The sequence below is a fragment of the Peromyscus leucopus genome, chromosome 1 (genome assembly GCF_004664715.2).
Source record: "Peromyscus leucopus breed LL Stock chromosome 1, UCI_PerLeu_2.1, whole genome shotgun sequence".
Taxonomy (NCBI): domain Eukaryota; kingdom Metazoa; phylum Chordata; class Mammalia; order Rodentia; family Cricetidae; genus Peromyscus; species Peromyscus leucopus.
The window spans coordinates 9,616,760-9,634,501 of NC_051063.1; the positions used below are offsets into that span (position 1 = coordinate 9,616,760).

The 17,742-nt window shown below is 44.0% G+C and overlaps 1 protein-coding gene across 4 annotated transcripts in view; it reads right to left on the reverse strand.

Annotated features, from left to right (window-relative positions):
- The window catches only part of Cep78 (centrosomal protein 78), a 32,898-nt gene extending 15,641 nt beyond the window's left edge, over positions 1–17,257 (reverse strand). The window contains exons 1-8 of one of the 4 annotated variants that reach the window (XM_037205165.1): positions 16,890–17,257; positions 14,002–14,174; positions 13,838–13,910; positions 12,825–12,928; positions 9,364–9,538; positions 6,566–6,679; positions 4,990–5,054; positions 4,550–4,661 (exon numbers count right to left, since the gene is read on the reverse strand). In XM_037205165.1, coding sequence (XP_037061060.1) covers positions 4,550–4,661; positions 4,990–5,054; positions 6,566–6,679; positions 9,364–9,538; positions 12,825–12,928; positions 13,838–13,910; positions 14,002–14,174; positions 16,890–17,157 — 1,084 coding nt within the window. In that variant the 5' untranslated portion in view covers positions 17,158–17,257. The remainder of the gene's footprint in view (positions 1–4,549; positions 4,662–4,989; positions 5,055–6,565; positions 6,680–9,363; positions 9,539–12,824; positions 12,929–13,837; positions 13,911–14,001; positions 14,175–16,889) is intronic. The other 3 variants (XM_037205168.1, XM_028874869.2, XM_028874870.2) reach the window with 3 other exon arrangements.
- Between the last annotated feature and the right edge of the window lie 485 nt (positions 17,258–17,742).

The following is a 17,742-nucleotide window of genomic DNA, read 5'->3' on the forward strand; positions in this document are numbered from 1 at the left end:
TTATTAGAACAAATCATATGTTAAAGTTCAAGTTTTTGTCTCTGATATCACTGAGAACAAATAACAAGGTTTACTAAAACAGTTATATTTAATCTTATCCCTGGAGATCAAGAGTTCTAGACCAGTCTTAGTAAGATCCTATTTCAAAAAGAAAAAGTAATAAAAGTAAAATAAAACAGAAAGATCGTATATATTTATATCCCCCTGACCTGTTGTACTGTGTAAGTTTAGCAGTGCTGAGATGTCATCTAAAATGAAGCATATGCAGTGGGTCATGTATTTCTTTTAAAGGTAATTTTTAAAAACCACACCAACTCGTGAGTGTGTGCTGGGGCGTGCAGGTGGCGATCAGGAGACAACCTGCAGGGGCAGTAATCTCCTTCCACCATGTGGGTCCTGAGGCCTGAGCTCAGGTCGCCAGGCTTGCTAACAACTGCCTTCACCCGCCGCCATCTCAGCGGCCCCAGATGGGGATTTCACAGAGTGTAACCCACGGGTAATCACCACGCAGTCCTGTGCCACTTTCTGCACACATTAGTGTAACTCGTAAATTACAGGAACTCTGTTCAGTCTGTGCTACTGCGGTTTTCATTTTATTTTTTCAGACAAAGTCTCGTGTAGCCCAGGCTAACCTCAAACTTGCTGTGTAGCTGAAGATCCCCTCGACCTTCTGATTCTCCTGCCTCTACCTCCCAAGTGCTTCTATGTTTGTTTTTAAGTTAATTACCTTTACAGGACAAACATTCTGGTCTACGGCAGTATATGTGTATCATTTCTTTGATTTTTCAGAAAAATGTTAACCCATAATTTTAATTACAACTAACAAAGTTTGTATGTATCATGTTACCTGAAAAAAAAAAAAAAAAAAAAAAAACTATAGTAAAAGTTCTTATCAACTTCTTGAACATGTACTCCCAACATAACTATGACACAATTAACATATAAGCTCTGTCCTCACCGAACTCTACACGGCAAGACACTGGTCGGCTGACCTCCATGTCTCCAGGTAACTGAGGCAGCGAGCAACAAAGCCAAGCAACAAAGCTCCTCTCACTCAGTGGCCTGTAAGTAAACTGCAGCCACAGCTCCACTCTCCCCAGGAACACGACGCAAACTCTTCCTCTTCCAATTGTCTCATGCGTGGCTACATGTCATTACCACAAACACAGAAATGCACACACTGCACACCCTTTTTACTGCACTTTAGAATATTGCATCAACTGAAATACTTTTACTACTTACTCACGAGACAAACTTTAGGTGCTAGCACGATACTCCAAATCCCCACTTACACACTCTATTTGACTCTTCTCAACTCACTTTCTCTTCCAACAGCAAGCGCTCAGCCACGGTTCAGGACACTCATTACTATTTACTACAAATTAACTGCTTAATTCAAATATACTTCTTTTTAAGACAGGGTCTCAGCTCTGACTGGCCTGGAACTCACTATGAAGACCAGGCTGGCCACAATCTCAAGAGATTCACCTGCCTCTGCCTCCAGAATGCTAAGATTAAAGGTGCGCACCGTCATACACAGCCCACGTACATCTTTTAATAAAACAAGAAACTGTTTACAATGAGGTTTGTTTGCTTCTGCTCCATTAGAGGCACAGGAGGGGAAATCCCATGCTTAGTAAAAGGGGAAATCATTTAAGACCAACAGTCTCTTTACAAGTGAGAGATGAGCTTGGAGTCATACGCAGCACAGGACCAGGCAGAAGCTTGAGAACCAAAAAACTCCCACCAGTCAGATTTTAAAGTTATTTGCTATTTAATTTTTCTCAATATTTAATCAACTTAAAACACCGACCCATCACCTCAGTGAAACTCTTTTGAGTGCATCAAAAAGCACAGTCCTGAACTGTAAGACCACAGTATAAAGGACGTCAGTTACATCTGGGTCACGGGGAACTTTATAGAAAACAATAGAAAGGAAAATACATTTTTTCCAAGGATAACGGTCCTGGAGGTGCTCTTCAACTGTTCCACTGTTACGCTAATGTCTTTATGTAAAACCTGAACAAAAATCTTCAAACACATTTTTCTGCAACTGTATTAAATATGCATAAAATAAAAAATCTCTACATTAACTACCTTTTTTAAAAAGATGATTTGTGTGTGTGTGTGTGTGTGTGTGTGTGTGTGTGTGTGTGTGTGTGTGTGTGTGTGTGTAGCCCTGGCTGTCCTAGAACTAGCTCCGTAGGCCAGGCTGGCCTTCTGAGTGCTGGGATTATGGGATTAAAGGCGTGAGCCACCACCACTTGGCTTCATCAGCAACCTATAAGTATATAAATTCAACGCTACTGTGTCAAGCACCCGTTTTTTTTTTTTTTTATCTTTATTTTATTTATTTATTTATTTTGAGACAGGTGTAGCTTTGGAGCCTTTCTTGGAACTCACTCTGTAACCCAGACTGCCTTGAACTCACAGAGATCCACCTGCCTCTGCCTCCCAAGTACTGGGATTAAAGGCGTGCGCCACCACTGCCCAGCACCCGTTTTTTTAAATTCCAGGTAAAGGAGTAAGCAAAACATTATTTATTATTGTTCAGGTATCTTGATATATGTGGCATCATACAAAGTCACCACAAACATCATTTTGGAAGTAGATAACAGTAAACATAAAACTTATTTGTTGCTTCTATGTAGGTTTTACCATAAAGACTTTGAAAATTCAAGAGCATTTAAAAAAAAAAAAAAGCCCCTTTCTTACTAGACCTGGACTCGTTCCCACTGTCATTCTTTCTTATCACATTAGGTGTGCTAAAGGTAACATGTTCCAGAGCTGGAGTGTAGCTCAGCTGCTACAGTGTTTGCCCAGCATGTAAGAGCCTCTAAGTTACCTCCTTATTCATCACCACCTAAGACAGCATGGTGGAGTATGCATGTAACCCCAGCACTCAGGCCACCCATGGCTACACAGTGAATTCAAAACTATCCTGGGCCAAGACAAGACAAAGTGTTTTTAGAAGATAAGTTACCGCCATGATTATGCTTATAACTCCAGCACTCAGGAGGCAGAGACCAGAGATCAGAAAGTCACTGCAAATTCAAAGCCAGTCAGAGGAAGACCCTGTCTCAAAAAAATATTACGGACTTTTTAGAAATACAAAAATATCAGAGCCAAATTACATAAAAGATATACATTTAGAAGAACCTGAAGTTTATGCTATAGACCTTAGTTTTCATCAGGTTTTCTCAATTATTATATATATGAGTGTATGTGCCAGTGTGTGTGGGGGGCGGGGTGGAGGGGTTCAGAATAACTTGTAGGAGCTGGTTCTCTACTTCCACCTCGTGGGTTCTAGGATGGAATGCAGGTTGTTCTGCCTGAGGGAAGAGCCTTTACCTATGTGCCAGCAAGAACCTTTCAATTTGTACTCAATTACAAAACTAATAGAAGGCTTGAAGTTTAGATTAACTAATACTTACAAGTTTATTTATATATATAACACACACTAGAGACTTGTGCTGGCTAGTTTTATGTCAACTCAGCACAAGCCAGAGTATGTGGGAAGAGGAAACATCAACTGAGAAAATGACTCACAAGAAGTATGGCCTCCCTGTGGCGCCGGATTTTCTCTAGTAATTGAATGATTGATGCAGTTCTGGGCAGGTAGTCCTGGGGCATCTAAGGAAGCAGGCTGAGCAAGCCACAAGGAGCAAGCCTGTATGCAGCATGCCCCCATGGCCTCTGCCATCAGCTCCTGCCTCCATGTTCCTGTCCTGACTTCCCTGGATGATGTGATGTTGTAGTGTAAACTGAAATAAACCCTTCCCTCCCCACGCTGCTTTTGGTCATGGCATTTGGTCACACAATAGAAACCCTAACGAAGACAAAAATGTTTTTCTAGCTGGGCATGGGGATGTTTACCTGCAACCCAACTACTCAGGACTTTGAGACAAGAGATCACAAGCCCCAGGGCAGTCTGGGAAACACAGCAAGAACACATTTAAAAAACAGCAAGCCTTCCTAAAGTGTTCCAGCGGAAACTTGTCTTCAACATTGCTTTACATTAAGGTTTTTTTACATTAAGGTTTTTACATTACTGAAATGTGTTATCTGATTCAGTCACTTAAAAAAAAAATCAACCTGTGGATGTGGCTCAGTGATAGAGAACTTGCCTCCCATGCATGGGGTCCTGGGTTCTATCCCCAGCAACTGTGTGCTAAACCTGCATCAAAGGGCATTCTAAATCTCAACTGTGCATCATGAAAAATAATCACTACTCAGGAAACAGCCAAGGTGATGAATATTAAAAACAAAAAACAAAACAAACAAACAAAAAAACAGTAACGGTAGTTAGTTTAAAAAAAAAAAAAGAAAGAAAAAGAAAAACAGAAATCCTTCCAAATGGTTCATTTAATATTTCTACATGCCATGAATTTTCATAACCTAGATTAGAATAACTATAGTTTAGGCCTCAGAATATGCTGTAATCAACATTGGTTATTACCTAAGAGCTGAGACTTGGATATTAATGTCCTAAAAACATGCTAGGTATAAGTTTTGGTGCCACTAAAAAGCCAAGATGACAGTCAGTTACCAATTCTAATGGTAGCCTTTCCTTTCCGACTGTTTCCAAGGACAATCGTTCTCTTTCTCTGCTTAGCAGTTCTCGACGGCTCCTTCACTGACGGGGACGTTATCCACTGGTACTGGAAGAGAGAGAAAGCCAGGGGACATCAGCTATGGGTCACAAGAGGACCCCACTTTAACTGAGCATGAGGAAGATATTTTACACAAATAAAGCTTTGCAATTTGCAGTTCTCAGATCCCAAATGAAATAATGATACAATATTTAAAAACAAACAGAGAAAAGTCCCCTGATTTGGGGGCAGCTGTGCTCATCCCTACAGCACCTATGTGCCATAGCCATTGGGTTTTATGTTAGATAGCAGAAAAGGATCTTGACAGTTTTACTAAAAGCAGAAGAAAACTGCAATTACAGAGACATTCTTTTCGTAGGACTGAAACAAGTTATACCTCTGACTTGGCACTCCTTCCATTCTGGAGAACTTTTTTGATAACGGCTTTCATCACAGAATGGTCTAAAGTAAAAGAAAAGTGGGACTGTTAGGTGTTCTCCAGGGACTGACCACTCCCACTAATAACAAAATCCACTGACCACTGCTTTCCCATAAAATAAAGCACAGACTCATCTCTGCTTCTGAGCGCTCCTCCTCCTCACAAACTCAGTTAACTGTAACGCTTTGCCTACATCCACCAGCACTTTAGGTCTGAAGTGGCTTTGGAAACCTCTGCACAGAAAACCAAAGGTTGCACCAAATGACAACTAATATAGCCAAACCAAAGTCATGATATGGCCTCAACGATGCTCCTCTCCAGCTTCCCTTTCTCAGTAAACGGCACCAGTATCTTGTCTAGGGCATCTGAAAACAACTACTTCCTCCACAGCCAACATCTATTCTGCCTGCAAATCTTCTTACTCCCTGTTTCAACCTTCTGGCATCCTCTAGCCTTCCACCATGAGCTAAGCCACAATCCCCTCTGGCTTGGACTTCTATGCTATCCTCCACAGCACGGTCACCCGACTGAAACACTCCTCAGATCATGCCTTTCCTACCTCCACTTTGTAGAGGTGGGCGCTGTCAGCTCACCAAGAACAGCCATGCCTTACCCTGACATTGAAGACCTTACACTATCAAGTCCCTGGCCCTGTTTGACCACACAGTGCATCAGCTTCTCCCACAGGTTTTCTTTTTCTTAGAGATTCATTTATTAATTTATTTGTATGTTTGTCTGTCTGCTTGCTTGTTTGGGCACCAAGTGTATGCAGTGGCCATGGAGGCCAGAAGGGGGCACTGGATCCCTTGGAACTGCAGTCACAGGGGGTTATGAGCAGTTGGCGTGGGAGCTGGGAACCAAACCTGGGTCATCTGCAACCACAGGAAGTGCTTTAACTACTGAGCCATCCCTCCAGCCCCAGCCTCCCTTTCCTCAAGTACTCCATCCATCCTGCCATCCTGCACCTATACGCCAACTGCTTCCATGTCCCGCAATGGACCTCCCTCAGAACATCCACAGCACACTCTTCTCTTCACTCAGTTTTCCACTTACGTGTGAGTTCTCAGCTGAGTTCCCCATCTGTCTTCTTAAATTATCTTTGCACTTCCTACTATTTGAGATTCCTTATCTACTTATACGTTTACATTTAAACCCCCTTACCGATGGAGAGCAAGACTCTGTCTAGCTGGCACACGGTAAAATGCTTAATATCTGAACCAGTGTTTTGACACATACGAGATCTAAAATTTCTCTACAAATTAGCAAACAAATGAAATGTTCTTTCCAAGAATTCAGAGATTCAGGGGGACGTGAGGAGAGTGCTCTTGATAGAATCAGTCTTATTATCTGGGCTCACTTAGAATAAGTAGCCACCAGAATGATTCATTTCCAAGTATAAATCATTTAAAGCAATGCATTATCTGATAAAAGCACAAAATTACAAAACTAGAAAATAAACATTAAGTTTTAAAATTTTTCAATACACAAATTCACTATGCTATGCCATTTAATTAATTTTAAAGAGATGACATACTGATAAGTGGATTTTTTCTTATATCCAGAACGACCAGGGTTCTGTTGGTCTCGAGGGCCTCCAATAAAGCCTTGGCTCCTTCACTGGTGAGGCCACACTGCTGCAGGTCAAGCGCTGTTGACGAAAGACAAGTCACTTGCTGACTCCACACAGTTTAACACACAGACAGTTCTCATTCATGCTTAGGACATTCCTGAACAAGACTAGTCACAGCAGTGTTTAAATCTTGGCTCTTAAAAAAAAAAAGAAAGAAAGAAAGAAAGAAAATCAGAAAAGCATATGAAACCATACAATAAAAAAAAAATAACTCTTCTATGATGTGTTACAGTGACTGTACCCCAGCCCCAAGCTAATAATAATAATAATAATAATAACTCCCCACTATATGAAAGGAAGTATCACACAATGAGTATCATTTCATGATTAACAAGGATGTTCATGGCAGTGTAAACACTGCACTTAATTCTTGGACTCATAATCCTGAATTCCAAAGGAATCTCAGAAAACTACACTTTAAGAAAGAGAGGGGCTGGAGAGATGGCTAAGAGTACTGCTGCTCTTCCAGAGGACCTAGGTTCCATTCCCAACCCCCACATGGCAGCTCACAACTGTCTGCAATTCCACTCCCAGGAGATCCAGTGCTCTTTTCTGGCCTCTGTGGGCAGTAGGTATGACTGTGGTATACACATGCATACAGACAAAACACCACATCAATAAATAAAAAAGAGTTCCTGCCCTGACTTTCCTTTACGAAGGACTGCAAGCTGTAAGGTGGAAAAAAAAAAAACCTTTCTTTCCCAAGTTGTTTTGGTAAGTGCGCTAGTTTGACTAAGAATGGCCCTCATAGGCTCATATATTTGGGCACTAGGGGTAGGCTTTGAGGTTTCAAAAGCCCATGCCACAGGGCGGTGGTGGCAAACACCTTTAATTCCAGCACTCAGAAGGCAGAGGCAGGTGGATGTCTGTGAGTTCGAGGCCAGCATGGTCTACAGAACGAGATCCAGGACAGGTACCAAAACTACACAGAGAAACCCTGTCTCGAGGGAAAAAAAAAAAAAAAATCAAAAGCCCATGCCAGGCCCAGTGTCTCTCTCTCTCTCCCTGCAGTCTGCAGATCAGGATGCAGAACTCTTAGCTACTTTCCCAGCTGACAATGTGACTAAACCTCTGAAACTGTAAGCAAGCCCCCAACTAGATGCTTTCTTTTGCAAGAGTGGCCTTGGTCACGGTGTCTCTTCACAGCAACAGTGACTAAGACAGTAAGTCTTCTAGAACAGCAGTAGAAAGTAGACTAGACTAAGGAAAAGGGACAAAGGCAGCCTTGCACAAGCTGGAGAGAACTGACTCTAAAACTGATCTGCCCCTGCCTGACTCTGGACTTCCCAGGCTCCAGAACTAGCAGAAATAAACTCCTGCTGTTTAAACTACCAGTTTATAGCATTCTATAACAGCCCAAACTAAGACACCTCTTGACACAGAAGAAAGGTATACCCAACTAACCACACAACCCAGAGCCAGTAAATGTCACCAGAACATCAAGTGAAGCCCACCTACAGCGATGAACCCCAGGGCAGCAAGATGACAGGCAGTAAAGGCACTTGCCACCAAGCCCAACGGTTCCAAGATAGCTGATTCCAGTGTGCAAAGGTGTGTCACTGTGATTGGTTTCATAAAAAGCCAAACAGCCAATAGCTAGGCAGGAGGTACAGAGGGGCTTCTGGACAGAGAGAGCTCTGGGAAGAAGAAAGGGTGAGTCCCCAGACAGATGCTGAGGAAGCAGAGTAAAGGTAACCGAGCCACGTAAAAGAACGTAGATTAAAAGATATGGTTAATTTAAGTTGTAAGAGCTGGTGGGACAAGCCTAAGCTATAGGCCCATCTTTCATAATTAATAATAAGTCTCTGTGTTGTTTTTTGTGAGCTGGCGGCCCAAAGAAAAATCTGTCACCATCAGACCACTCAAGCTTCATCCCTGGAACCTACATGTTTAGAAGGAGAGATCAGTTTGGCAAGCTGTCCTCTGACCTCCACATGCGCACTGTGGCAGGACATGTACTTGGAACATACCCTAAGTAAATAATAAATGGTTTGTTTTGGTTTTGGTTTTTTTAAATCTTAAAATAGCAGCCAGCACTCAGGAGGCAGAGGCAGGTAGATCTCTGGGAGTTCAAGGCTAGTCTGATACACACATCAAGTTCCAAGCTAGCCAGGGCTATCTAGTGAGACTCTGTCTAAAACAGACAAACAAACACCCCACATATATAGTATATATATTTGATATATATATAATATATCATATAACATATATATCATATATAATATAATATATAATCATATAGCATATATATTAAATAACAGCAAACTGTTGATTATTTAATTAAGTCAAGATCATATATGAAAATCCTTTAAAATGTGCATATAGCAAAAAAAATTTTGTAGTACTAAGTAGCACACAAGGGCACTTGCATTCTAGATAAGGCTGGTACTGCTGAGCTCAAAACTGAGTACTAGATCACACACACACACACACACACACACACACACACACACACAACACCCCTACCTGTAAATAAAAATAGTAGGGTTATAAAACATCAAGTTTGCTATAACTATTGCTATAATCTCTAAGTGTATAAACATCTATTTTTTAAAGGCTGAAAATATGCCTAAATGAACAGTAGTTACTTCCAGATGTTTTGATTATAGGTAACACTGTTTTCTACAGAGAATATATACGACTTTAAAGGTACAGTAAAAGCTATTAGAGGATTTTCAATTTCTGAAGCTCACTGAACTTACCTCTAAGCCACAAATCCTCACTTAGAGAGTCTGCAAAAGCACTTGCACCCTGGTCACCAATTAGCGTGTTGCAATTCAGCGTGATGCGCCTTAAGCCAGCCATGCCGTCAAAATCGGGTCTCCTGTAGCGAAGACTCTCAGCCCAGGTTTCTTCGTGCCTTCTCATGGTCTGGTACTTCAAAGATAACAGCATGGAGGGAGTCAGGTGCTGGAGGAGGTCACAGGAAACCTAAAGGGGAACTAGGCATGTGGATTACACACACCACATCCCCTAAGTGCAAATACACTGCAGTCTGCCCTCAGAAGGGCCCAGCACAGGGCTCAAGTCATGAGAACAGTCAGGGGTAACCGCTGCTCAACAGTTAGGTAAACCAACAACTCACTAAACTTTCAAGAATTTTATTTTCCTTTTCTGCCACATTAAAGAACTAGTTTACCATCGCTACACTTCTAAACTCTATCCTGTCCTCTGGGATTCCCAATACAAGTATTGTGGTTATTAATAAGCTACATAAAGCTGTATAAATTCTTTATGTATGTTTTATGTACACAGACAACAGAATGTATGTGTGTGTTTGTGTGTGTGTGTGTGTGTGTGTGTGTGTGTGTGTGTGTGTGCAGGTGTGATTTTGGGGATTAAATCTAGAGCCTTGGACATGCCAAACAAAGTACTCTACTACTTAACAGCCAGGCCAACAGGTGCAACTTTCAGATGATGAAAAGATACAGTCAGAGGCGCAACATCATCTTTTAACCCAATGACTCTCACATACTTCTTAGGGCACACATACATCTTTGAGTCCTAGAATAAGCAAAGAGAGTCCGACATGCATTAGGGGAAAAAATGGTTTGATTTTTAGTCACAGTTGTAGCCTTTAATGCTGTAGGCCGCATGAATATATCCTAAGAACTCAGCTGGTTATGGCAAAGTCACTACCTGGAGGGATCAGGGAATTCCTCCAGAGGAAGCCAAATTCCAAGAAGTTTTTGGTGTTATTTGGCTTGTTATATATCAGCTGTATTCTGTTATAAAAATCATGTGTGCCTTCATAGTTTTCCCAATTGACTTTTCCCTAAGAAGGGTTAACAATGTGGACTGATCACTCTCTGGACATACACATTCCAGGTATTTGGAGGAAATGCTTTCTCTGGAATCAGATATCTCCCTTAGCCACTTTCAAGGATTAACAGTAATATGCTAACTGGTCATTAGCACTCAATTGACTTTCTCTTTTACCAGTCCCATTTTGGATTGTTAAAGAAAGCCTGGTGGTCACTGCCGGAGGAAAAATTCTTACCTGCCTTTATGACCCTGTAGAATTCAAGCCTGGGGACCTTGCTCGACCAGGGGCTTGATGTAACTAGATTCTGGGGAGACTTAGGTAAAACGTGGAGAACAGAGGACGGAGAAGAGAAAAGAGAATGGAAGAACTAGATGGGTAAGAAGTTGAGAGGAACAAACTGAGATGGGGAAGAACTAGATTGAAGGGCTAGAAGAGAATACTAGAGGAACGAGATGGAAGATGAGCAAGAGCCAGATGGAGAAGAACAAGATGAGGTAGAACAAGATGAGAGAGAAGGAGACGGGAGAGGAGCTGATAGGGGCAAGAACTAGATGGATGAGAACCTAGAAGGGACAGAACTAGATGAAGGAATTAAGATAGAACCTAGAGGGGACAACAGACAAATGTAGAGAGAAATCAGGCAAGAAAGGAGCTAAAAATGAGAGCAGAATATAAGCTTGTAGAGAGAGAACCATCGCAGAATAATAAAGTGTATGAACGGAGGAGTTTTGTGTACATAGATTCATTTCTTTTCTTCAAAGATTAATTATCAACTAGTTGTAGATTCTTCCTGGGCCCTGGGAGGGGACTATCGAGGGGCTGGACTCCCATAGTCCCCATTACTTTAGAACGATAACCAATTCTCTATATTCACCAGGTAAATTCTGCCAACATAGGCCACTGATATTAAAAGGAAAAACACCTCCCCGATTGAACATCTAAAGAGCAGAGGAGTGACAGGACACTAAAGGGAGTCATGTTGATGTCATTTTCTATTCAGAGTAGCCACATGAAGCACTGAGCCACAGCAGATGCTGCACAGTGCTGCCTTGGGGAGGACAGCTCACGAGACCCTCAGAGTGAGGCGACTTCACAGAGGTGAAGCAACTCATCCATGCTCACAAGCTACTACATGGGTCAGGGTTTCCATTTAGGCCACCTGGCTTCAGCATCCACACTTAGCTATTCAGTAGGCGAGGCAGGCACATCACAGGTCCAGTGTCTCTCAGGGCTACAGAGTGAGTTCAAGGCCAGTCTAGGCAACTTAATGAGAACCAGTCTCAAAAAGTCAAAAAATGCTGGGCTATATTTCAGTGGTAGAACACTTGCCTAAAGTGTGAGGTCTTAGTTCAAGCCTCAGCATAAAAACAAATACCATTCCCCAAAAACCAAAACAACAAAAACCTCACAAAATCAAACCACCACACCAGAAAACAGAATCCATGCTCTTGACCATTATTTATCAGAAGGGTCAAAGCGTTTACTTTGTAAAGGTCCAAAAGTAAACATTCTCAGCTCTGTGGGTCTGACACCAACTATTTTTGCCAACTACTCAATTCTCCTGACGTAAGGCAAAAGTAGCCAGCTACCACACAGACAGCTAGGCAGGGCTGTGTTTCTTAAGACCCTTACTTGCAAAAAACATGTGACAGAGCCGGGCAGTGGTGGCGCACGCCTTTAATCCCAGCACTCGGGAGGCAGAGCCAGGTGGATCTCTGTGAGTTCAAAGCCAGCCTGGTCTACAGAGTGAGATCCAGGATGGGCACCAAAACTACAGAGAGAAACCCTATCTCAAAAAACCAAAAAAAAAAAAAAAAAAAAAAAAAAAAGCCAGCCAAGGTGACACACCTCTAATCCAGCAGGCTGAAGAAAGAGGACTGAGGCAAGTTCCAGGCCAGCACGGGTGACACAGCCAGTCCAAGCAGCCTGGAGCACAGCAATGTCCTGTCTCGACCCCTACTAGCCCCAAACAAGCAAGCAAACAAACAACAAAAAAACCTACAAAAAAGGCTTCGTGTCAAATTGGTAAGTACCTTTAGTCCTAACGTAGTAGTTATAAGATTTATAAGGAATTTATGAACTGTTCTTATTAGTTTATAAATCACAATCGAGTGGCGTCAATATCTGGAGACTGTAACAGTATGAGGTTTCCTTCAGTGCTGCCACGTTTCAACAACCAAAATAAGAAAGAAGTATTATACTTTGAAGTCTCATTTCTAAGATTACGTGATATCTTTAAGAGGCAGAATCCCAAGCTGAACCACGGATACATCATGCGATGAAACTCAAACTGCAACCTCCGTATGGATAAAAGAAAACAAAACCATCACTGCAACCCCACCCCAAAGCAGTATGTGCCTCAGCCACATCAGTCACTCAAGCTGAAGGGACAGTCACCTTTAAGATCTTGGCTATGTGACCGGCGCCTTGCCATGTCAGATTACATCCCGTGAAGTTGACGGTCTTGAGAGTGACAGAGTTCTTTATCCCCTGACACACAACTAAAAGGAAGAAAAGGCACACAGTGAGACCGAGAGCCCGCCGACCTGTCAATCATGGCTTATTCACTGTCCTCGGTCTATGCTAGTTTAGAGACAGACTCCTACAATCTCTTTACAGCCCTCCCAGACACTAACAGACTGGCTGCAATTTGTCAGTAACAAAGTACTGTTCAAGATTACAGTTAAGGCTTGAGTCTACTAACTTGCCAAAACTGAACACTTTAAATATTGATATGCAGACATTACAATTGCATTATACAGCTGGAATAGTGGTGCACGCCTTTAATCCCAGCACTTGGGAGGCAGAGGCAGGTGGATCTCTCTGAGTTGGAGGCCAGCCTGGTCTACATAGAGAATCCTAGGCCAGCTGGAGCTACCTTTGAGCTGGCCTTGTCTCAAAAACCAAAAATAACTGCATTACAGTTGCTCTACTTGGAGATGGTCGTGTCTCTTTGTTCTTTTTACCCTCCTCTTGCCTTCCTCACAAATATTTCTCTTTCTTTTTTTATTTTTTTATTTTTCAAGACAGGTTTTCTCTGTGTAGCCCTGGCTGTCCTGGAACTCAATCTATAGATCAGGCTGGCAAAGGCCTGCCCCTGCCTCCCAAGTGCTGGGATTAAAGGTGTGCACTACCATGCCTGGCTCCCACAAATACTTCTTAAAGGAAAACCATAAACTATGAGCAGACACAAACAGCTTGATTTATGGCATTTCACAACCTTAAAGAAAGTGCAGACAGTCTTAGGCATGATAAGCTTTCCTGGTAGAAGTGAGAACAGATCAGTATCTGAGCAGGTGCAGGAGGCACCTCAGGCTGAGCAAGCAGCCCACAAAGGCAGAGGGGATCACCAGAGCACACGGGCAAAATGACAGCAGCCTCACGGGAAACAGTTAAGCGACTGGACTCACTTTCTAAGCCTCCATCTCCAATTGGACAATTGGCAAGGGACAGGTGCACCAGAGAGGCCGATTTACTCAATCCCTTAACAGAGGAAAAAAGTAAAATATAAATTGCGTATTTTCCCACCAAAACCAGCTACCAAGTGTCTGCGGGTCACATGAACAAGGCTTACCTTTGTTAGAATAGCCAAATCCCTCTCTCTCAGAACCAGCCCATTTAGCTCCAGATTTCTTAGCACACTTGATGAACTCAGGCAGCCTTTAAGAGCTTTACATAACTGGAAGCTCACGTCCTTGGATCTTACCGCAGGAACCCGGTTTCTGCAAACTCTGTGTGTATCCGAATCTAAAACAAATTCATTGTAAAATCAGTGATGTCAGCCATACAATTTTAGTCTTAAACTCCTAAATGCTGAAGTACAGAAATGAACCATGTCCTTAAACAGAAAATTCAAAGCCGTATGAGATATAGAAACATAAACCATGCATGGCATGGTTTCTTACGGAGGCAAAGAATCTGCACCTAAGGGATGTCTTCAAGAAAACCCTCAATTTGCATATAGGAGAAAGAGGGAGAGTGGACTGTGCAGAGGGTTCCAAGCCTGACACCTGCTGGACAGTATAAATACTGCAGGTGTGAGGGACCCTTCAGGATAGAAAAATGAAATTCAGAGGCTGAGGCAAGTCTGCAAGAGTTGGGTTTTTTGACACAGGTGATAAGGACCAAGGTTGCCATTGGTACAATGAGAATGGTTAGAAAAATATGCCCCACTCTAGGACCAATACACAAAGGGAATGACCAGGGAGAGGCACAGATTAGAAAATACACCCCTTCCAGCAGGCGTGGCTCAAGTGCAGCTCATATTCCAGTGCCTCTGTAAAAGAGACACACACTGCAGCCAGTATATGCTGGATCTGGGCTGAGTGAGAGAGGAAAACTGAGTTCAGGAGCAGCAAAGCCAGCCAGGAGTTTCTTCAACAGTATAGGCTGACACAGCTGAGAGATCAAGTGTTAAAATCTACAGTCTAGACCCACTGGATGCAGGACATGGAAACACTGCCAAGGACGTCTGAAGGGAAATGGTCCACAGTCTCCTGACATTCAGCATAAAACACTGGGCAAGATTACGTACACCTGCCTAGATTTTAAGGCATCTCTCATCTTTCCTTTAATTTGGGTCATTACAATGGCAGTCTAGGGGTCCCTCAGTGGTACAATACTGTCCTTGAAGAAGGGTCACAGATGGTGCTCATCTCACACCCAAGCCAAGGGCCAGGCTCTCAAATAATCACTTCTCCTCCGGGCGGTAGTGGTGGCACACACCTTTAATCCCAGCACTCCGGAGGCAGAGGCAAGTGGATCTCTGTGAGTTCGTGGCCAGCCTGGTCTACAGCGTGAGTTTCAGGATAGCTAGGACTGTTACACAGAGAAACCTTGTCTCAAAAAACCAATTATCATCATCATCATCATCAACATCATCACTTCCAGCTTATCACATCTTCCCTCGCAGCTGGTAACCTGCAGACTGCGCTTTAATCCTCAGAATGCACGGCAGGCTTGTTTCAATGGCTTGTCAGATGTGTGAGAATTAAGAGTTCAAAATATGAAATTCAAACCCTCGGTTGCCTCCAACACCTGTTTCCCTTACACGATACTACTCTTAAAAAAAAAAAATGGGGCTGAGATGGCCAATGGATGAAAGTGTGCCCAAGAAAAACAGTGAGGTGAAAGCCAGTAATCCCTGGGAAGCAACAAGAGATGGTCCCTGGGGCTAGATGGTCCCTAGCTAGCCAGACAATGGAATCAGCAAGTCCCCTGAGTTCAGAAAACAAAAACAACCTGTCTCAGCAAATAAACTGGAAATCAATAGAGGAAGATACCCAATATCAATTTCTAGCCTCCATGCACATGAGAACGTGTGTGTGTTTACACACAAAAACACGCACATGCGTGCACACACATGCCACATACATCCACACAAAAAATTATTTACAAATCTGGAAGAGGATGTGAAAAGTAGGTTAGCTGCTGGGAAGACAGCTCAGCAGCGGAGGGCATTTGCTGTACAACCTGGAGGTCTGGAGTCCCAGATCCCAGCACCCACAAAAACCAAGCCCCAGGGGCAAGGGCGTGTAACTCTAGTTTGGAAGGGGGCAGGGACAAGCGAGGACGGTTAGGGCTTCCTGGTTTCCAAAACAGTCCCAGGTTCAAGAGACAAAATAATGGGTGGGGAGTGACCAGAGGACACCCAACACCTCTTCTGGTTTCCCTGTGTGTGCACAAGCTGATACTAAGATACACAAACGCACTTTAAGAAAAAAAATCAGTAAGGAACCATACACGGTAAATTTTTTGGTTGCTGGGCAAGTGTTCATGAATGACCATAGAAGCACCACCAAAGACTTGGCTTGGGGGTTATAAACAATTTAAATACGAGGAACTTGCAAACATGGTTATCTTCAAAGACGGCTCGGCCTTGGACGTACTTGCTGTTCTTGCAAAAGACACAAACTCGGTTCCCAGCACCCATATGGTGGCTCACAACCATGTGTAATTCTAGTTCCAGGAGTTCCAACCCCTTTTCTGGACTCCACAGGCACGGCACACACGTACATACACGAAAGCAAAACACTCACACACAGTTTTCTAAAATTCATAAAAGACGTCCCTGAAGGGAATTTTTTTGTTTTGTTACACATTTTTTTCTTTCCATTTTTAACCCCCTTCTTTTCTGTATTAGGCTTGCAATGAAGAGTGAAGGGAGATTGTAAATTTAAAGCCCTAAAGGAAAGAGGGCGGGGGCAAAAGCGTTCATGGTTAAACCATTAGCTAAATTATACTGTATATTCCCCTTTGGGGAGCATAACTGGTCATCCTCCTCGCTGTGATAAGCGCCAATCTCGAGCCCTACTCCCTGTCTTGACTACTCCTCCAGCCAACCGCCAGAGGCGGCAGCCTGCAAGGAAGGCGGCGGCAGACACCCCTTTGTGGATGGGGTGAGGCCGGCTTCGCAGGCTTCTGGTGCACCGGGCTCCCTCCTCTCAGACCGAACCCTCGCACCTCCCGGCTGCAGACCTGTCTCCCCGAGCCAGGGTTGGAAGGAGCTCTTGATGGCCACCAGCGGCAGGTCGCGGTTCACCCTGAGCGTGCTGAGCAGCGGCGCCCAGTCCACCATGCGCAGCCGATCGGCATTGAAGTCCAGCACGCCGTCCCGCAGGCAGGAGCGCACGGCGGGCAGCGGCACCGAGTCCTGCAGCGCGCACAGGTACTCGTAGTGCGAGAAGAAGTCAGCCGCGCAATCGCGCCGCAGCTTCACTGAGTCGATCATGACCCCGCCGCAGCTCGAGGGACACCACCTGCCGCCCCGCGCCTCCTCCCGCCGCGCCCCGGGCGGTTGGCGCCTGCTCCGCCCGCTCCCCGCGCCACCGCTGCCGTTCCGGCCACTGGCGAGCTCCCGCGGGCGGGCGGCGGGCGGCGCGCGCACACCGCGCTGTGCGTCGGCGCGCTCACTGTGCGTCAACGCGCAGGCCACGCCCACCGGGGGGTGTGCCAAGGCCTGTGAGAGGCCGTGAAGGCTCCGCTGATGGTTGCCGAGGTTCGGGTGGAATGATGCATCTGAGAAAAGATGCTTAGATACAGAAGCACTCCACTGCTTATGCTTCCTCACCGAGATAATTCACAAGAGGGTTTTCCCAACTCCGTATGCAAACCAGGAGGCTTCCGTCGTTTCCTCTCGGCTTTGGGTTAGACAAAGTTGGAGTTTTGCTCACTTCGTATTTTCCATTGATACTGGTTTTCAATGTTACTTCTGTAAATGTACTTGAGGGCGGCTCCTGTATCACAGAGAGACCATTTAATGATTTTAGTGGCGTCAGGAACGTTCGGCATTGTAACTATGGAAAGTGAACTTAGG